Genomic DNA, 17,353 nt, shown 5'->3' on the forward strand with positions numbered 1-17,353 from the left:
CACCTTCCGTCTTTGAAGGCGTTGGTTCCCATAACAACAAAAATTGACCAAACGCCGACTCTAACAACGAAAAAGTACCTTAAACTGTAGGTGAAAACGGAGCGCCATCTTTTAGAAAGAGGAATGATTTGAACAGCATTACGTATAGAGAAGGCCATTAGAATGCAGAGCAACTAATGAACGTCCAATACACCAGAAAGTCCACCAACAAAGTAATCCCATCACCACAAAAATGCACGAAGTATCCTAATTTCAAAGAAATTTGACTGAAAATGTTGCCAGAGAGGAAATCGAACGACCTAAGGACCCATCGACAAGCATCGCGCAATGACGATATCTTGTTAGTGGTAAAGTTTAACGACTTCCATGCCAATATAAGTGACGATGAAAGGGTGCAATCTATCCAGTAATTTCTACACCTACAGGTTGTTCGCGACTCTAAACAACTTCATAAAGTCTTTGCTGGTTTCTTCATGGTGACTTGTAACATTTCTGCGCCTGATATATTGTCCTAATTTCCCAGGGTGGTTGTAAGAAGTCATTCCCACTTTTCTGACGACTTACTAAAGAAAGAGTATTGCGTTTGCTGTTTTATTTCTAGCTAACATTTCCCTAAGCGATCGTTGACAAACGAACACTATTTCGAACCCAAGTACTGAAGCAATTGTGTGTGTGGCGATGGTGTCGTGTGCAGCCTGGCACGCAACTTCCCAGCTATATGGCACCAGTAGTCCTAACTGCAGTGAATGCTAGCAGCTGTCCTCACCAATGTTCGTTCAACTCGAGTCATGACAGGTTTCCTATAACTGTAAATGAAGCAGCCATTTTGGATTTGCTAATGTAATACTACAACGCATATGTGGAACATAATTTAAATTAACAGAGTTAATTTAAATTATTTCCCACATATTTTTCTTGAGATAAGAATCACAATTCATGTCACGATTTTTATAGGTATTTTATCTGCTCCTAAACCAAAAGAATCGTACAAAAGTATTCCGATTAAAAGAAGCTATTTATTCAAAATACATAATGGCCAATATACATTTATTGCCGAACACTTAGAGATGGAGGCCATAATAATGAGTGGTAAAGTATGTAAGCTATACAAATGGATGGAGTGGGGTAGGCAGCCTCAGTGGGTAGATTTTATGCGAAATAAAACTATTCAGGAACTCGTTGATGAGCTTAGCATATCTATTAATGTCTTTCTAAAGATGCAATAATTGAAGAATGGTTCAATTAAAGTAGAATTATGCTAATCTAGGAATTGAAGAGAATTTATTATAATTAACAGCGCAACTAAAGCAAAATAAATTATTTTACCAGATTTTTAAGGAAGGTGAAAGTGGAACGTGTTCAGGACATTAAGCAATATGATTCTAATATTCAAAAAAATACAAGTTTGGTGTTAGATGAAACCCGCAGGGTATATAGATTTGAATAACTGCAACTTTTTACTATAGAGCTATCTTTATTTATTAACATTCAGCTAAAAGAGGGTTTGAATATTGATCCACGGCACTAGTAACCGAGAATTTTTTTATTTATTAAAAATTGATTGAAGGTGGCCGTGTCGAATAGTTGAATTGGAGCCATCGATATTAGGGTTCATACATTTTTCAGTATTTTGTTTTCCCTTAATAAATAAATATCAGTTTATAAAATTTAAATTCATTGCGGGAAATTATTTTATGCTAACCCTGCTATTTAACACAAGACATTATCGTGCTCAAACAACTCTTTCCCACAGAACTGTTATAATTCAGGCAGGTCAGAATTATTCAATATATCACAGTAGACTCCAGAATTCCATAAAAAACATTACTGGACCTAGGTAAAAGCACGCTAAACAGGCCCACACTATTTGCTGTGGGTACGAGGTCTTATTGAAACCATTCTTTTAACGTATGCCATACCCAGGTGTGCCATTAGATGCATGCCATTAACTGCTTCGAGTTAGCCTCGGTTTCATCAAAGATGGGGATTGGAATCCAGACTTCTCCAAATGGAGAAATTCATCAAAGATGGGGATTGGAATCTAGACTTTTCCAAATGGCAATATTTGGAAGAATTCTCATGGGGAACGAACTGGCCTTTTTCCATGCATTATTACGGTTTTTCAGCCCGCACAATATGAAAATCGACCGGCGAACACACACTTGTACAAACATAATACACTGGCGCAGTGTGGCCTAAGATACTGACGCGCGGTAAAACCAGCAATATGGTTCCAACAGCTAACTTTGGATGCACTGGTATCTGGTGAATGAACATATATGAAAGGAGACTTTTTACGGGTGTTTGGAAGCGACCCGTGTTTCAAACATCGTTTGTTCCAACCATATCACATGTGGAGGACAGAATAATTGTATATTAATCTCCCGCATCTAATTCGTGTCTCCATCTTATTTTCTTTTTTCTTCCCCCACATAGACAAACATTCTAAGAAAAAAAAGCTAAGCTATCTGAACAAGATACTCAGCTTTATCTAATTTGGAAAAATGCCTGCACTTCCTGCTAACAGTGTAATTAGTCCTAAATCGCCTTTAATTATAAGATTAATTTAAGGTTCTTATTATTATCCATAGCATTGCTAATTTAAGGCTCAATATCTCTAACTCATTTCCTTCCAGCTGCATCAATGTTCTTAATGTGAGAGTTCTTTGGAGCAGCAATTGTCAATTTTAGAAAAATTTGATATCGCTGTATTTTCTGAAAAATAAAAAAATTCACATAGGTAAGACTTCGTAACCCAAAAAATCTCTCTGAGCAAAATATGATGGCAACGTTTATCTAAAATTACTTTCGGATTAAAGTGAATTGAATTTGAATCGTTAAGGAAGTGCTGAAAACAGAATTGGCGATTATATGTGGTTAAGTCTGCAAGAAACCATTTTTTCGATTGCTTAAAATTCGGTATTATTTTATTATAATTTCTATAATCAACTAGACACCGAGAGAATCATTATAGATTAAGAATAGTGTAGTGAGAGAATATCTTTAAATAAATAAAATTCTATTAGACAAAGTAAGAAATCTAAAAGATGGCCAAATCTTTAATATTCAAACATCTTTCAGTAGACTACTTGACCCTACAGTGGTAACGCAGAGTTATCACATACGAAGAAATTATAGATAGTGAATAAGGCGTTAAAAAAAAAAAAAGTCTGCAAAATTTAACAAAGAAGAATCTCTGGGACATTGCACATTGGCTATCGATATTTCCCCAGGCCATTAAGATCCCTCTCCAAAAAAACATCATTTTTCCGGCAGCATCATTAAGGAAATTCACGAAGTCTTCGGTGTCGAATGATTTGAAACATGTAGATGAAGCTACGATTAGCCCGCTTTCTCCCTCCCCCACCCAGCGTGATGTCATCGCCGGAGCAGCACGCGCATACACAAAGCAAGGAAGGTTGAGGAGATCCCCTTGATAGCTGGCATTCTGTACACCCTACGAGATATTGCTAGGCAGCCACCCACTGAGTGACACGCCTCATCCATAACAGCACGCCTTCCCCTCTACCCCCCTTAAAACTCCTCATCAACCACCCATCTCCCCTTATAACAGAAAAATGGGTTAGCACAGGAACGTGGAATATTTCGATGGAGTCATAAGTATGGCTTTAAAAAAAGAAAAATCCATTGGCATTTGAAAATATGCTGGCTCAAGTGGACACGAGAAATCTTAAAAATTACCACTTTTATACTCTTCTTTATTAACAACCTGAAGGATAATGAAACGACCGAATAGTTGATAGACTCAGGCACGAGCGTTTGCTAAATGTCAACTGTGATCCAATTAACCCAATAACGTATTGTAAGTTATCAGGAATCTCAAACCTCTCGTTAAGCCTAATTTGATAAATATTACGTATTCATCTACGTTGTAGATAAGTCAATCGATTAATATTCTCTTAATAACTACCACAAATCTATAAACATCACTTCGACCTACTATAACAGTTATCACACATTAATAAATGTTGACAGTCGAACTGGTCCCACAAAAATCACAATAGCGAATAAACCTGGAAAATAAGGTGGCAAACAGAGAGAGACGCATAAAAACCTTTATCACGTGCAGCAACCAATACACTATTAACCTTACCATGTCGTATGAAGTAGCAGAAGGATTATTCCCGGCACTACAAAGTCGTCTGATCCAACCGACCACCTCCGTCTAAACACCACTATCCCAGGCATCTTCACTCTGCGCTAGCAGTAGCGGCAGCAGCAGACGATAGTATTGTTCAGCGGCAAGAGAGAAACATCCTCGTGTCGTTCCTCATGTCTGTACAAAGAACACTTGGTCCCCTTGAAAAACAGTGTTTTTAACTATTGGAAACACACTGGAGCATTTTGGTGACGCTGAATATCTTCCAGCCTCCCCCCGTGAGACCGACCGTGAGCCTGCAGCGTCACGCTGCCTGAACGTCGAATCAAACGCATGAGGGTGGTCGCATGAGGGCGTTCTCTACGCTAGTCATTGATTGGTCTGAACGGTGCGCGTACAAAGAGCAGTAACAATCAATATTAGAATTTTAGATTGGAATACTTGGGATTCAGTCGCAAATCTGGAGTTTCGGATTAAGTGGGTTCCTTGACCACCCTCCCCCCTCTAGCTAATCTGATATTAATCGGGCGGTAACTAGAGCGATATAGACATTAGAGACATTTAAATACGCATCTGGTCGAGCTGCTGCATCGAGACTGTGCAGCTGAACCAAATTGTCAAATCGTAAATGTTTAGCAATCTAAATCAGTCGCCAGATGGGTAGAAGACGAAATCGCAATCTTCGCAAATATATCTTATGATATGACGGAGGGGAAGAGGAGATACGATGCTAAAAATAAAAGATGAGAGAGTTCCATAAATAGATTAATATCGATTGGAATACTTAGACGTTAAATATTTGAATTTAATGAATTGATTAAATATATGTAATATGTTGAAGAAGCGTTGTTCAAGGTTGGTAGATTGCTATAAAAGAATGATATCGATTTTAGAAGGCCGACCATAACCGTGTGGTAGCCTGCTTGTTCGAAGTTATATACACTGAAAGTTGGAATCAGAACAATGCAAAAGAAAACACACGGTCCCTTGTTAACTAGATAGCATCAGTTGAAAAAAGAATTATTTTTTATTTCGATATTAAAAAGTCAATAATGTATTTGAACAAAAAACAATGATTATTGATGTATTTTGGATGTGAATTGTGCTTTGATATTCATCTAGATTACCAGTAATTAAAAATGCTCAAACAAATACAATCAGATCTAGTGAAATATTTATTAGGAGCTCTTTAAGAAATATTAGACGACTTGCTAGCACCTCTCCCACATTATTATTGTAATAATAACTAGGGGACGTCGCCCCCTGCTCGCTTTGCTCATCCACCCCCGCGCATGCTTTTCTACGTAAAATGTAGAGGTATACGGAGTAAGTCAAATCTTTTCTACATAAAAGACACACCTGTCGAAACGCACTGGTCGATATCTAATCAGGAAATGACCTATGTAATTATTTACCTGCGCATTTGTAGTGCGCGGAATTCTCAAGGTCGAATAAATATCACGATAAAACTCCAGAACGGTGTACACCCTCCAACATGGCGGTAAGCAAAACAGTGGGAAATCAGTGATTGACAAGTTGTGGCTGTCATATTTTGACAAACGGACAGGAACAAAGCAGTGATTGGCAAATGCCACTGCTTTCCCCGCCCACTGTCCTCCCTAGTTGATATGCTTAGGGTGTTTTTCCCCACGTTTGCAGCTTTTTAAATCGAGAACTCGTTTTCCCAGTTTAAAAGAGCAGGATGGACGGATAAATACCCTACCTAAGCTAAGCCTCACCTCCTCGACGACACAAAACAATCAGAAAAGGGTCACTTAGTAAAAGGCCTTTTGCTTCGGGTTCCCATAATGCAGGAGGAACGTTGTTGCACCCGAAAGAGCAGGATTAAAATATTTAACTGAAATATTTACAAACTATACAAATATTTAAAATATTTACAAAATACTAAACCACAGTATTTACAAATATACAATATTCATTAATATACAAAAAACGTTAAAATAGAACATCAAATGTTAGACAGTGAACCACGTGCACGAGGTTGGTGAACGTTATGGAGGCAGTTGTCAATAATTAATTGCATTTATAGTGACGTAATTTCCTCGCCATCTTCTCCCATTGGCTCGAATAAATATCACTAGGAGGAAAACTATTTTAATGTATAGATAGATAAAGTTCTTTAACCAGAAAATAATTTAAATGGGAGAAATCTTGCTAGGATATGAATAAATATAAAATACACTCAAAGAGTCTACCGCAACATGCTAAACCTCAAACATAACACAATAAAATGACGTACTAAAGTAAGAATCAAAAGTTAATACATTTTTGAAGTAATTCAGCGTTAAAGATTACATGACAACACCAAATAATTGAGATTATATCTAGTTACTACACGCATCTGAAAAAGGTTTGTGTTTGTTGTCTCTGCAGGAGGAGTCCTTGGACCACAGATGGATGTCGGAGGAATTCGAGATGGTATTAGGAGATTGTCTCTCGAAGGTCGAGAGCTGCAGGTAAGAACAGAGTATTGGAGGTCTTCTAAGAGCTCTTAGAATCCTCTGCCTGGAATTCTTCAGCACACGGTCTTCCAGTTGGTGAAGTGGTGGACTGCGAAACAGAGACTTTACGAGTTTCCCATGCATATGCTATGTGCTGGATTGTGTGTAGCGAAGGTTGTTACTGAGCAATGATATGCAGTTAGTGTGAGACAGGTAGGTCACATTTTTCCTCTCTTTAGGACCCAGAATTCTAGTTTCCCAAAGTTTCATTAGCGCGACTGAAGGTTTGTAGACAAATCTTCAGCGATGTGGCCTAGGATTGAAATGAAACACAATAGTAGACACATGTAATACTTTTCGAAAAATCTACAGCGAGCGAGTTTCAGACTGAAGAATGTCCTCAGGTCTTTCGAGCAGATATAGTGGATCAGTTCTTGGTATGATATGTTTTCGTTCAGTATAAGGATTTCGTTCAAGGATTTAACAACATCAGCGGGTGTAAGTGTGTGCCCGTAACTGAAATCGGCTTGTGCTCTAAGCGAGATTGTATCGATTTTACTGGATTTAATCGGAGCCCAAAGGAAAAGAAGAAGGAGCACAGAAGACTAGTAGAAGAAGAAGTAAAATATTTTTGAAGACAACACAGTACAAAATGTCTGCCACGGTTTATGAGTTGATACCAGGACTTAAAGAGTAATACACAACAGTGCGTCGGCATACTCCAAAAAGGCAAGTAACTCATGTAGGAGCGTAAGTCATCCAAAGAATTCAATTATGTCATGGAGTCTTCGGTAACTGTATTCTTGCTATCTTAACCAGCATGATACAGAGAAATCAATTGATTTATTATTTTGCTATCTCGTCCCAAAGTAGAAAAAAAAATGTAATTTTAGTTCTGTATAGAGACAGTTTCTTAGCAGGGAAACTGTAGTCCACGAATACAATTTGATAGCTGATATTACTCTTTCTAAGAGTGGTATACCTTTAATTTAAATCAAGATTAATTAAAGTAAAAATATTCAATATGAGTTAATAATAAAATAATAATTGCCGGATTCCTATTGGTCTGATTTTAAAGAAATTTGAGAATGATGAACAAATCGTTTTAAAAGGCCTAAAATAAATTTCATGAAAATCAGTCTCCACTAGGAGTCGAGTTATTACATGTGGTCGGACGCACAGACATGGTGAAGACGACAGGCGCATTATACATGTATACTAACGCACTTAAAAAGTGAGAATTGCTGAATTAAGTGATAAAGTCGTGTTTAATCAAAGTGCTGTAGAAGTATTATCATAGTGGAATTCTTGAAATATCGAAAGTAAAAGTTGACTAAGCATGCCTCACTTATACAAACAGAAAAATTCTTATCTTACTAAGGATTACTATACTAAAGTTTTGGACTTTTTGTTTTTTTTTGGTTGGATGATTCCCCACTTAATTGCTCTCAGCTTAAACTTGCTTAAGCCTCTTTTCTTCAGATTAATATATTTACTACGTCAACATGAATGCAATTAGTTAACGAGAAATGGGACTATTAGAAACCTCAATTGCAATCACCGGTTGCGGTCACTCCAATATCCGCTTTGTATTACCCTTGAGCAATAAAAGTCCACAATGTCTCATCCAACTAATTAAGTTAAAACATGAAATGAAAGTAAAAATGCTGCAACTGAACTGACAAGGCCTAGCAATTTTGCGGTTCCAATTTTTTAATGTAAAAAAATTAACGCAATATCTTTATAATTTAAAGACATTAATCCTTAAAATTACTGGGGGCCTCCCCCCAATAATTTAAAGCTAAATATTGTATTATTACTGATGTGTAGAAATTTTAATTAATTTATTAAATTATTAATTTAATAAATTAATTAAATTTTAAACTTTAGGGATTTTTGTTCGAGTTTAACGTACCGTTAAATGAATAGAACGTCAACACAATATTAATTTATAATACTATGTATAATTTAACACAATAATGTGAAATACAAGTAGTGTATATAAATTATATATATACACTGCCTGGCCACTTTATCAGGACCACGGAGATTTGGGCTATATGCAACAATATACGTGAAATGTTGCAGTGAAAGAGGTCTGCTGATGCCCTATTGATGCCCAAATAAGTAGGGCATCAGTAGGTTACTCCAAGTTCACCGGAAATAGAGAACGGACAGTGTCTCACGAACTTCCAAAGATGTATGATTATCTGTGCGTGTTTATCAGCAGTTACAAGAGATAGATGGTGAAGAAAAAGACAGCGTCATTGGAGTCTTTGGCGAATGTAAAAATTCTCGGGAAAAACATGAGTGGAAAGACTCAACTGTGGCCGAAAATGTAAGGTGATGGAGCGCGGTGTTCGACATCTGATGCATGTGTTTAGGGCAAATAAGGCTATGAGCGTCAGTATACTGCGAGTGCAACTGCATGCTTTCGTTGGTCGGTTTTCTGGAAGAAAAACTCAAGTTTCCGGGAGGAAAAACCATGCCACCTTCGCATGAGACGCTTAACTGGTGTTGTAATATAAAGGAAACATCTGAAAAGGAAAATATTACATTTATGCAGATATACTGTCCTCTATTTATCTAACGCAGCACTTTTAATATACAGGGTGTTCAAATTAAAAGGCACCGTGATCTGTCTCGCTTATTTTTATGTTAAGACTATTTTCTGTCTTACCGTTTGGATTTTATGATTTCTAATTTAAAAATTTGCCTGATCAACTGCTTTTTCCTCAATGGGAAAATTGTTCTCCGTGCTCGGTTTAGTCCAAAAACATCCTCCGTGTGCTTCTGAAAAGAAAATAATTTTATTTGAAGAAAATAAATAAGTAACTAAACAAAATAAATAAATAATAACACCCTGGTCATAGCGTGTGGATCTGATTAGCCAAAATTTTAAAATTGTAAATTATAAATATAAATTATAAATCTGCATATCATCAGGCATACGAAAGTTAGAAAACATTAATGTACATGAGCTGTAAAAAGTCTTATTGTCTAAGCTGCTAATTTTGCAACAAAATACATAAATCTCATATTGTGAACGAAGTCACCGAGAGTTGCCTCAGTACTGTGAAAATGTTTCATCATTGGGCTTTCAGATCCAACCTTGATCATGCCTATTTATTCACCGATGATGGACCTTTTTCTTCGGAAACTGTTGCCTTACAAATAAATAGCAGCATACTTCTTCTTGGAAAGCAGTGCTGTTGATTCAAAGTGCAAGACCAAGACGACTCGTAGTGATTTGTTTCACAATATGGGGTCGATGCATTGTGTAACAAACTCAGTTTGCTTTTAGCTCATGTGCAAGAATTGTAAAGATTAATTACAGCAGTATCGGATTTGAAAGGTTTAGCGAAATGTTTAATTAAACCTACTTTGGTGAGAGTCCTTGGAGTATTTGTATTGATATGCGTATTAAGTGAAAACTTGGAATTGACAGACCAAGGTCTTCACAACAGTTCTCATTACCGAACATCTCTTCACAAATTACTACCTTGAAAAGATTTCTCAAGAGAGTTTTCGATCTTATGGTGCTGAATAATTTCCTCATATTCTTAAAGAAACGCTTTTCACTATCTTCATTAAACATTACATCAATTTTTCCAGCTGTACCTCAAGACCATGTTTCTTGTACGTATTCTGACTCAAGGCAAACCTTTCTCACTAATGTAGTCTTATTAAAATTTCTACAGCTACTGCCAAAGCACTCCGGAGTAACATTAAGCTGTTTTACGAGTGAATATCACAAATATGCCTAAAAGAACAAGGTTCCATTCTGCATACCGCGCGCGTGTGTGTGTGGGTAAGGATAGACTGTGTGCGCACAGCTGTGTGAATATTAAATAGGAAGCAGTTTCAAAGACTCGCTAAACCCTCGCATAATAAACAAATGTGATAAAGTCTAAGAACGTAGGCAACATAACAAACCCGTATAGAGTGGAATTTCATGTCAGAAGCCATGCAGGCGTCTGGTTAAGCCCATCAACGCATGATCGATTGCCATGGGTCATAAAGGGCAAAAGATTGACGTGACACTATGAGAGACCGTTGTTTGGTTGAACGAATCCAGGTAGCAGCCATGTTAATCTTTCCATATTTTAGCTCGATAGAAAATTATCAAGTTTAGAGCTGCACCAGAAAAGAGGAAGAAATAAAAATGTGCCCAATGATTACAATTCAGATAAGCGTTATATCGGGAAGCATTTCGAGGCTAAAATTTCTTACTCGTATCGGATAATAGACTCCAAGATCAGAGGTTCTGTTAAGGAATCCGTGGTGTATCCAAAGGGCCCTGCGATACGTTATAGGTTAACGGTCAGAAAGGGTAGGTTGATAAACCGAGCGCAACTAGGCCACAACAAAAGTAAATTAATGCTCTATAAATTTCGCTTCGTGCAATTCCAGCGTTGGAATGTAGAGCGAGTGGAGTTAGCGACTTGGTGACGACGTAATGTCTGAGTAGGGGCTCTTTCGCCAGCGAGACGGCAGGTAACTATGTGGATGTATAGACCTGGGTTATTGGTGTTTTAGTTGAAGCAGACAAACGAAAATGATCCGCGGTGGAACGCAAATTGTCTACAGAAACCGTTTACCGTCTTGGGTGACGTCACAGTACCACACACACACACATCTACTCTCTCAGTGTAATATCAGTACAGACTGTATATACACCGGCAACGGCCATTTTCTGTTGGTTACTCCAGAAGCAATTTTGCATGTTATTAGTTCGCTAGCTACTATTATCTTCTCCAAGACTAGTTTCTATTATCCAACGTTCGAAATGGTAGCTTTCTGAGTCATTATTATTACATCTGGCTTATTTTTGGATTGCAGTCGTATCAAACTTTAATGCAATATTGTTTCGGTCTGGGGCAAAATGGCATTACTGCTCACCACTACTAACGATATATTCTTATTTATTTACAAGACCGTGGTTGTAAAGGGTAGCCAGCCAGAGACTTGTGGCTTGAACGATATTATGAACAGCTTCATAAAACATTGGGTTCCACTACAAAATGGAACATTAATCCTTATGAAGAAATGTAAAAATTTTTCTTTCTTTTATGGATAGTGTAGTTATCGTTTCTGGAGGAAACCAAAAAGGAGCCAAATTTTTGAAAAATTCATCGTCAATTCAAGTAATTGACGATTATTTTTTGTGAAATTTAAAATTAAAACATTATTGTCAATTAAAGTAATTAACAATTGTTTTTTTAAGTTTTTAAACGTAAATTTTTAAATAAATTAGTCGTTTAAATTATTAATTGATTTAATTGCATATTCTTTAATTTGTCTGTTGATTTTAATTGATAATAATTTCCTTTCATTCTGTTTTGTTGTCTGCTGAGTAACGTTTTTCACTGCATACTGCAAAAAAGTGAAGTGATCCATTATTTCACAAGTGAAAGAGAACCTACACCCTACTAAATATGCTTGAGAAGGATATCAAGCCAACTCAAATACAGACCCCAATATTTTCACACAGTCGCAGGAGGCTGGGGTATTCTCAATAACCTGCTTACCACTTAAAACAAGAATCAAAATGCTTTTCATAACAGGACTCAATTAGATGTGGTGTTCCTAGATTTTGGTTATCATAAGTTGCTATGTTATAGATTAGGTTACCATAATCACAAGTTGATTGTAGTAGCGCGTGATAGTTGAATATCCACACCCTAGAGCACATCTCAGAGCCATTTTTAAAGTTTGATGCAACCTGCTAAAACTACTGATGAAGACTATGACCCACAGAAGATTGAAAGTACGCAGAAAATGAGACTGCATTAGTGTTAACTATGGCATCTCAAGTAGGACTTCTCTCTGAACTCTTTTTTTTTTTTTAAGTTGAGCTGTAATCCTCCCTATTTCATACATTCCTGTTGTAACTCTTCCACGACACGGAAGCCTGACTGCCCATGCTGATTACTTGAGAATAAGATTAAGTGAGACTTTGTTCATCAGTCAGGAGGAAAATCAAACACTAAAGCAATCAGGATCCTCAATCACCTCGCACTGAAACCACATCCTTTAGATAACCATCATAAATGCAAAACACCCAAGTCCTTTTGTGATAAGATTAGAAAAATGCAAAGCCACATGGCTCTTGACCAAATGGGTATGTCTGCCAGGAGTACACGTTGATGACTTTATACACCAGATATCATCTTTTAAGGGCACAAAAGGTGACATTGTTGTACATGTCGGCACTAATGATATTGAGATTAGGAAATCTGCAGACTTACTTAAAAATTAAAGGGCATGTTGAAAAAAGTAGAAGTTAGGGTTAAATTTGAAAGTGTCTGCAATTGTGCTTAGACACTATAGGAAGGAGTACATGTTGAGAACCTTGTCAATCAATTCAGCCTGGAAAGATTGTGCAGGGCTCATCAAATAAAATTTTTCTCATCTTGGTCTGCGCTTGTTAACAGGAGAAACCGCTTCAACAGGGATGGAATATACTTTTAAATAGAAAGAGAGAGCACAAAAATTTGCTGATGCTATCGAGGCAGTGTTATGTGGGTGGGAAATTGCCAGCTTGGCGGGGATACATAGACTAATGGATTAACAACAGCCGCAAGCAGAGGTGAAAATGATTCTTGCACTGCTTCTTTTGAAACGGGAAACAGCCTTGAAAGCAAGACGCTGGGGATTTCAAGGACTGCTGGAAGCCATCATGAAACAAATAAATACATGGGCTGTGTTAGGGTAACTAAAAGTAAGAACAAGTGCATGTACACTTGCACGTTAACCAATTCCATGAGCATAATAAATAAATTTGATGAATTTGAAGTGCTGGTCAAGATAGAAAATGCAGACATTGTTGGGATATCATAAACGTAATGTCACTAAGATATAAGCGATGCAGAATTTGAATATGAAATGATTCATTTTTACAATGTGTAAAAAAGGACAGACAGGATAGGAAGGGAGAAGGGTTTATGCTCTTGGGTAAGAAGCACATAAAATCTAAAGCAGTGCATCTAGCTGACATGGGTGGCCAGTGCAATATTGAGTCAGTTCGATGTGACATAAGCACTGGGAAAGCAAAAATGAGAGTACGAGTGTGTTATAGGCCTAATGACTCTGATGAGTACAGCGAACAGCTGTAGAGAGAAATGAATTGGACCAGTAAATCAGGGTGTCCTATAATGGATGATTTTAACTTTCCAGATATTGACTGGAACCTGTGGGTTTGTCCCTCACCGATCAGCAGTACTTTTGTGAATTTACTGGATGACTGTTTTCTGCAGCAACATGTTAAAGAGGCAACCAAAGGGAAAAATAACTCTTGATTATCAGTAGTGATTCTTCATGCATGAAGAATCTGCAGATAAAACAACCTTTGGGATTTCCTTAAAGATGTAACATCTTTAAGGAAATTTCTTTGGGATTTCCTTAAAGATGTAACAACCATCAAGGGTAAAGGAAAGGATTTTTATTTTCAAAAAGGTGATTACAGTGGTCTCAGACAGCTTTTAAATTCTATACAGTGGGCCCAACTGATGATGTTACCATCAGCAAATTCTAAATTGAAGCATTCAAGGAATTAATCACAGAAGCTATTATTCTTTTCATACCAACTAAGAAATATTGTTCAAGGTATAGGCCTAATGGATGTCAGATGATTGATGAGACTTGTGGCAGAGAAGAAAAATGCATGGGATTCATATAAATTATTAAATAACACAGAAGCATATGGTAGATATAAACTAGTCTGTAATCAAGTCACAAAGGGGGTTAGGCAAGAGAAGGAAGATTACGAGAAATCTTTGGAGAAGGAGGCAATGATAAACAGCAAAGACTTCTTTACTTATACAAACACTAGAGGGAAGGGGATGAATCAAAACGGTCCACATCATACCGATGGTTCTACTTTTGATGATCATGCTCAGGTTGCTGACAAACTGAAAGTATATTGCCTTTACATTCTCACACGAGGAATTCTTTAGGGAAGGGAATGCCAGAGGTTTATAAAACTGTAACAGGCAGCTAAATGACTTTGTAATAACTGAGGGAAAGTGGAAGAGAAATTGTTGAAGTTAAACATAAGGAAGGCGCCTGGAGTGGATGGGATATATCCAATTATATTAAGAGAGGCTGCGAAAAAGGTAAGCAAATCCTTAGCCATAATTATGAGAGCATCCTTCGATTCAGGAGAGGTCCCCACGGACTGGAAAAGTGCAAACGTATCCCCAATTAACAAAAAGAGATCAAAGGGTGACATGAGTAATTGCAGAGCTCTTAGATTAACTTCTGTTCCAGAGAAAATAATGGGGTCACTGGTAAAAGAAGTAATGCAGGATCATCAAGACAAGGCTGCAGTTATACTTCACACACAGCATGGGTTTGTTAAGGGAAAGTCTTGTCTGATTTGATTGGATATTACGATGTGGTCACAAAGGTTGAAAAAAATTTTGATATTATATACTTGGATTTTCACGAATTTAATAGTGTTCCACGTAATAGACTGCTGTGCAAATTGGAGCAGTGGGGCATTAAGGATAAGTTACTTCTATGAATAAAGGGATAGTTGAGTGGGAGAAGACAGAGAGTGGTAATCAATGGACACTGCTCTTCGTAGACTAATGTTATTCGTAGAGCCCCCAGTTGGTTCGGTGTTGGGCCCATTGTTGTATTATATATTTATTAATAATATTGATGAAAGCATATCAGACTTAATGTTCAAGTTAGCAGATGATAAAAAGATTGGCAGGGTGGTTAATGACAGGAATGGCGGCATGCTACTTCAACAGATCTAGTAAAGTTAAAGTTTGGCAGAAGAGCTGAGAAATGGCAATTGAAATTTAAAATTGACAAATGCAAAGTACTGCATATGGATTGCAGCAACCCCAGAGTACCGTACCAACTGTGTGGTACTACACTCAAGGTAGTGGAAAATGAAAAAAACCTTGTGATAATTGTGCAGTTGGATATGAGCTTCTGTGAGCAATGCAGACAAGCTGCCAGGACAGCTCATTGGGTTTTGTCAATGATATACACGAATTTTTCTAATAGCGTTAAGGAGTTGATTATCCCGTTGAATAAGGAAATGGTCAGGCCACACGTTAAGTATTGCATACAGGTCTGAAGGCCTCATTTTAGGAAGGATATAGATCTGCTGGAATGGGTGCAGAGAAGGCAATGAGACGCGGAGGGAACGAATGGATGTTCCTAACAAGAAAATTTTTAGTTCTGCAAATTGCAGTGTCTGGAGACTATGCACCTGCGAGGTGATTTGATTGAACTGTTTAAGGCTTTGAATGGATTGAGCACGCTCAATGCTGTTGAGATTCTTCCTCTTGTTCAGTTTACGCACTTGAAGGGGCATAAATTCAAATTAAGGACAGACGGTTGCAGAATAGATGTGCGGTAATTTGACTTTATCCAACACGTGATTGATTGCTGGAACAAACTTCCATCTGTTGTAGAAGTTGATAGCGTAAATCAATTCAAGGAAAACTAGACAAACTATCGGTGGTGATGAATAGGTGAAATAGGGGGAGTCTTTTTTGGCTGACGTTGCATAAGCTTGCTTTCTTGCATCCTTTGCCACTACTAATGCTAGATTGCAGATAAAAACCCCAATTTAAATCAGCACTTTGACGGACACAAAAAAATAATTTATAAAGCATAGTGAGCCATAAAACAGGAGATAGTAGGCATTCTATAATCTCGATTTCACCTGAGCATTCCACATATTAAAAAAAAAAAATTGTCGTATTAGGGGGACCCCGGGAACCAATTCATCTGTCCATGTGTCCACAAATTGCGTGTTTTCTGGTTGTTGATTGTTTTTCAGGACGAAAACCCCCAGATTTCTGTCGTGTAGAGAACCTTAGTATGTGCACTTGAGGCCGACTAACCACTCTTTTATCTGAGCCATGGAATGAAAAGCCCATAAAAGTTCCTGGCGTCATTGATGTGATCCGAACTCGCGCCCTTTTCCATCCGGTGTGTTGATGTTGTTGTTATAGAGTTCTAGGCGTATCAGTAACTAAGTCCATACTGGGCAGTGTATAATATATCTGAAAATTGTGTTCCGTGGTCGATTTGCTGTTTCTTGGAAGAAAAACCCTAGTTTCCGGGGGGGGGGGGGGGGAATCACACTACCTGAAACCAACAAACCCAGGCACGTTGTGAAAAGGCCCATAAAAATTCTTTGCGTCATTGACAAGATTCTAACTCAGGTGTTTTCCACCCGGTGTGGGAATGACGGTAATTATACCAACTGTGCTACCCATAAGGGCTGGTGTTTTGAAGACGGTGATTATAATCACTGTTTTATCCGCGCGGACATATCATCATTGAAGAGGTATAGCAAGTTCCGATCTAGCAGCCAATATGCATAAAAAGTCAGTGAAACTTTGGATTTCAGTATTAGTATTAATGGTGGCAAATGGTGAAAGAAAGCAAGCTTATACAGCATCAACAAAAAAAAAAAATCCCAATTCACCTGTTCTTTCCCCTACAATAGTTTGTTTAGTTCTTCCTTGAATTTATTCCAACCTCTTCACTTCACTACCACTTCAACAATAAATGTAAATTTATTCCAAATCACCCGCTGGCTAAAGGTAAACCTCCTCACATCTACCCTGCAATCATTCTTCCTCAATTTGAAATTCGCCCCCTCATTCTTGTACAGTAGTCTGAGCAAGAGGAAGAATCCCATCAGCACTGAGTTTGCCCAAGTCATTAAAAGCTTTACACACCTCAATCAGATCACCTTGCAGGTGCCTAGTCTCCAGAAGCTGCGAGGTGATCT

At 37.7% G+C, this 17,353-nt stretch overlaps 1 protein-coding gene across 5 annotated transcripts in view; it reads right to left on the bottom strand.

Annotated features, from left to right (window-relative positions):
• Positions 1–4,426, bottom strand: part of inaE (inactivation no afterpotential E) — a 350,568-nt gene extending 346,142 nt beyond the window's left edge. For all 5 annotated transcript variants that reach the window (XM_090381709.1, XM_090381708.1, XM_090381707.1 and 2 more), the window contains exon 1: positions 4,115–4,426. In XM_090381709.1, coding sequence (XP_090237835.1) covers positions 4,115–4,209 — 95 coding nt within the window. In that variant the 5' untranslated portion in view covers positions 4,210–4,426. The remainder of the gene's footprint in view (positions 1–4,114) is intronic.
• Positions 4,427–17,353: the final 12,927 nt, after the last annotated feature.

This window comes from Mastigoproctus giganteus, chromosome 9 (assembly GCF_048544385.1).
Source record: "Mastigoproctus giganteus isolate SK-2022 chromosome 9, ASM4854438v1, whole genome shotgun sequence".
NCBI classification, from domain to species: Eukaryota; Metazoa; Arthropoda; class Arachnida; order Uropygi; family Thelyphonidae; genus Mastigoproctus; species Mastigoproctus giganteus.